We start from the raw sequence: 4,699 nt of genomic DNA on the forward strand, positions 1-4,699 counted from the left end.
ACTGAACTGAGTCTGTGACTAAACACTGAACTGAGTCTGTGACTAAAGACTGAGTTTTTCTGAAGGCCCACATTAAAAACAAAAACATTACAAACGTTCTTACCTTCAGGGTGAGCGAGAGGTGAGGAGACGGAGCGCACTCCACCTCCTCCTGGACCTCCGAGCGAGGAGTTCCTGACAGAAGAAAAGGAGTTCAGTCAAGTTTAAATCCTCAGATGACCGTGAGACTGAATGCACTCTATTTTAGCATCTGTGTGTGTGTGTGTGTGTGTGTGTGTGTGTGTGTTACCTGGCGGGGGGATCTCCAGGTCGGTGGTCTGCTGGACGTTGGTTCTTCCTGGTCGGGGGTCAAAGGCGGGGACGAGAGCTGAGAACTGTCTCTTCAGGACGAAGTCGTCGTCCCACGTCCTCCTGCGGCCTCCTTTGGTCTCGTACTCCTCCTCCTCCTGTGGAGACGCAGCCGCGCACTCATCACACACTCATCATCCAGGTGCGTGCTGATCTACAGGTGTTATTTCATTAACGAGGCCTCTTACCAGCACCTCCTCGTACTCCTGGTCCTCCTGATTGTCGTCTTCGTTCTCGTCATCGTCGTCGTCGGGCTCTGGGAGGTCCTCCTCGTCATCCAGCTCAGCCAATAGCGTGTTGGCACGACAGCTGTCCAGGAAGTCTGAGGAGGTTAAAAAGGGACACAAAAGAGGAAACACGATGTGGGACGAAGCAGCAAAGGGAGAACCGGCGAAAACTCTTATTCCCTCTGAGATAGACTTTCTAAAAACAGTCTCTACTTTCTGTGATGTAGCTTTGGACACATTTTTATTGATCTGTGAAACTGTTTGATTTTACGTGAGTTTCATGGGTGTGAAAGCTTTTTTTCATGTTGTTTGAACCCCTAACTGAAGGCAACTTTCTGTCACCATGTGATGGACAATAAAGGTTTTTTTAATCGTGAAACTGCTGCAGAGGAAAAAAAGGGCGCATGAAGAGCTCTGCCAGCGCTGCGTTTACAGACACTCAAAATCCTCCGATTTCGGAGGACTCAGTGATGTACAGATGGACACACAGACATTAAGAGATTCACCACACTGACAGTGAACATTCACAGATGTTCACAGCTTCTCGCATTTTCCTGTTTCTCTCCGGATCCCAATAGTGTGATTTTTACCCCAAAAGTGGGCGTGGCGCTGACGTGATGCCAGTCAGGTTTATGTGCATCATGTGATAATAGTGATCTCTCATGGTCACACAGCGTGAACATATTTTAACTGACGTACAAAATAACGTATATTCCAAAACATTCTGTCAATTCCAAACCATGCCAGGCCTAATTCCAAAACTTTCCAGGCATTTAATTTCATTAAGTGATGAATGTTAAACTGTTGAGAAAGTGTGACGCGATACTTCAGTCTGATGTGAGAAGAGTTAGACGGCAGGTTAGCTGAAGCAGGCTGAGTGTTTGTGTGTGTGTGTGTGTGCACACGCGCACGCGCATGCGCGGACACCAACCATAGAGCGAGAACTCGGCCTCCTGGCCCGTGTCACTCTCACTGGAAGTGGACGTCAGGCTGGTCGTCAGGGTGTTGCTTAGCAACTGGCCCACCGACAGACCCGTGGTGGCCGTGGCTACGTTATTGCTGCTGGTTACTATGGAGGTTGACATGGTAACGGTGGAGGTGGTGCCGGTGGTGGTGAGGTTAGGAAAGCTCTGAGCGCCCATGAGAGGAGAAGCTGCAAACAAACAAACAAACAAACAAACAAACAAACAAACAAACAAACAAACAAACAAACAAACAAAGGGTGGTTAGTTTGTCAGAAACCAAAGAGACGAAGCTGCAGGGGAAGCTCGTTAAGATCCAGTCAGCTGACTGGAAAACAGCTGCTGATTGGCTGGAGGAGGCTCATGCTGTCAGCCGGCAGGATGCAGACCGGAGCACCTGCTCAGTGACACGTCCTTTTAACCCTTCAACACCCGGACTGACATCGGTTTGCCTGTGCTGCGTTCAGACACCTTTCAAAAGCACATAAACCTCTGAAACCAAAGAGGATCTTTAAATAAAACACATGGAAAAATCATAATGAGCAACTTGGTAAGAAATGTCCGGCAAACTGCAAAGAACGAGTAAAAATGTCCAGATTTATAACTGTCCTTATTATGTTATATATTTAAAATTATGTTACAGAAATAAAGATAAAGTATAATTTGTATCAGTTTTCTTCTAACTAACTTCTAACTTTTAAATGTGTAAATTATTATCATATTATTATTATTGTTTTTATGATTATTGTTATCTACCTAAAACCAAAGATAAACGCCAAATTAGTCAAGCTGAAGCTGACAGGCTCCTCCCCCTGCGAGTAGTGCTGCAGCACTACTCCCTGCAGATAGTGTACTAATATTGCAGTTCTCCCTGCAGTTACAGTGGAGTAATAATATTGCAGTACTTCCTGCAGTTAGTGTGGTAATATTGCAGCTTCTTCCTGCAGTTAGAGTGTAGTTTAGTATTGTATTATTGCAGTACTCCCTAAAGTTGCAGTGCAGTAATAATGCAGTCCTCCAGCGTAGTAACAGTGTAGTAATAATTCAGTACTCACTGGCAGTACTCATGACGTTCCTGCCCAGCGTGTTGGTGTTGTTGTCGCTGCTGCTGCGGCTCAGGTTCATGTTGTTGGTGGCGTTGGTGCGTGACATGTTGGGCGCACGGCGGACGAAGGACTCCATGAGGCTGGCCTCCCGTGACGACAGGTTGGGCACACTGGCGCTGGAGCTCATGGGAGCGCCGGCGGCCAGCAGGGAGCTGACGGACAGCCGAGCGTTGGCCGCCGAGCACAGAGGCCTCTGGGAGGGCGTGTCCTTGCTGGACGACTCCGACACCGAGCTGACGTCGGGGGAGCTCACGCTCACAAGTCCCATGGAGATCGCCGTCGCGGGGTCGGTCGCCACGGATGAATCCTTGTTTCTGGCTTCGTCGCCGGGGGCCGGCGTGTCGGCGGTGAGCGTGCCGGAGCTGGACACGGAGCCAGAGCCGCCCTCTGCCGCAGAGGACAGCACGACGATGGGCTCGTGTTGGTGTCCTTCGGGGCCGACGCCCGTCACTCCTCCCACCCCTGAGCCCTGGTCCAGCAGCAGCCCCTCGGCCCTCCTCTCCAGCCGCAGCCCGCCGGTGCCCGGCAGCCCTGCAGAGGAGCTCAGGCTGATGTCGGAGGAGGAGGCGACGCTGCAGACTGAGCTGCTGCTGCCCTTCCTGCTGGAGGAGCTGGCCCCGCCCAGCGACGCGGCCCCACCCTTGTCGGGACAGTTATTTTTCACCAGGCTGCTCCACGACTGCTGCTGCGAGGAGGACGAGGTGGAGGAGGACGAGGAGGACGTGGTGGTGGTGGTGACGCCGCTGGCCGCCGGCGTCGCGGAGGGTCCCACCGTGGAGGAGGCGGGGCCTGAAACAGTGGATGAGATAGGTTTGGGTGACGGCGCTGTGGCAGCCGACTCAGGGTCGTACCCTGGAGCAAGCTTGAGGTCAAACTTCCCTTCAGCGCCCATACGGTAAGAGTTAGAGCCGCCAGCATCCCAGGTTACATCAATCCAGCCTGGATGGACAGAGAGATAGGAGGGAGACGGACGGATGGATGTCAGAGACCCGGCAGAGAGAGAGACAGACAGAGAGACAGAGGGAGGGAGACAGACAGCAGAGGAGCAGCTTACAGTCAGAGCAGCTTCACACGGCTCCACACTGGACCGTCAGTTTGGGTGAAATGTTCCTTTAAAGCCTCGATCAAATCCTGACCTGATTTCTCCTCTTAAATAATCTCAGTAAGGATTTTAAAAGTCGAAACTTCAGAGGAATATTACAGAAGTCGTTTTCCAAATCTAAAGTAAAAGCATCAGTTATGACTTTGGTAGTATTTTGAATCGTCTCTTCTTCATGAATCTTTTTAATGTCTTTAGTGACACTTAAGATTTTAACGCCCGTGTCGCTCTGCGCACAAAATGTACTTTTCAAAATCAAGCTTTAAAAAAAAATCAGAATTTTAACCCTTTAAATGCCAGGATTTATTGTCAGGATGCCACTATGTTTTTAGATGAAAAGAACTACTTTCAATACAATACACGCTAAGTATATATATTTTTAATTATCACAGCGCAGCATATATCAGTGATAAGCCGCAGTATTGGATAAATGAACTGAACGCCTTTCAAGACTTTTTAAGGATTTTCAGGAAAAAAAATCTAAAACTATCATAACTAATAAAAAACTCTTTAATTTGCAGGTGATGGGTGTCACTCTGTTTACTTTGTTTTCTTTAAACTCCTTAAATCAAAACAATTTTTGTTTATAAGAAAATATGAGAAGTGTATTAGAAAAGATTTAACTGTAAGTCTGCTGATCCAACTCAACACAACATTACATATCTGTGAAAATTAGATCTGAATTATGGTGGTTTGGGGTGTTTTTTCGTAAAAGAAGCCTTAAGGAACAATCTGTCGATTTGTTGGGTTTTTGTTTTTTTGGTCCAGGTGGAGCGATGAGAGAGAAAAATATGAACACAGTCACAGAAAATGACAATCAAAGCAAAAGTAGAAAAATATTTCTGGCAAAATGCAAAAAGCGTCAAAGCCACACAGAACGAAATTAAACAACAACAATCCTGGTGTGTGATTTTTAAAATGATGATCAACAGAGCTGCTGCTTCTGGCGTCAAACAT

The 4,699-nt window shown here is 47.9% G+C and overlaps 1 protein-coding gene across 1 annotated transcript; it reads right to left on the minus strand.

Moving 5' to 3' along the window:
* Positions 1-103: 103 nt before the first annotated feature.
* On the minus strand, positions 104-3,612 carry LOC121966631 (E3 ubiquitin-protein ligase HECTD1-like; the record flags this gene model as incomplete). Its single annotated transcript, XM_042516702.1, has 5 exons — positions 2,593-3,612; positions 1,507-1,728; positions 537-670; positions 290-446; positions 104-174 (listed from the first exon to the last, which is right to left on the minus strand). Coding segments are annotated over exons 1-5 (1,527 nt in total), but the record flags the coding sequence as incomplete, so codon positions are not given.
* Between the last annotated feature and the right edge of the window lie 1,087 nt (positions 3,613-4,699).

Source organism: Plectropomus leopardus, unplaced genomic scaffold (assembly GCF_008729295.1).
Source record: "Plectropomus leopardus isolate mb unplaced genomic scaffold, YSFRI_Pleo_2.0 unplaced_scaffold2533, whole genome shotgun sequence".
Lineage (NCBI taxonomy): Eukaryota > Metazoa > Chordata > Actinopteri > Perciformes > Serranidae > Plectropomus > Plectropomus leopardus.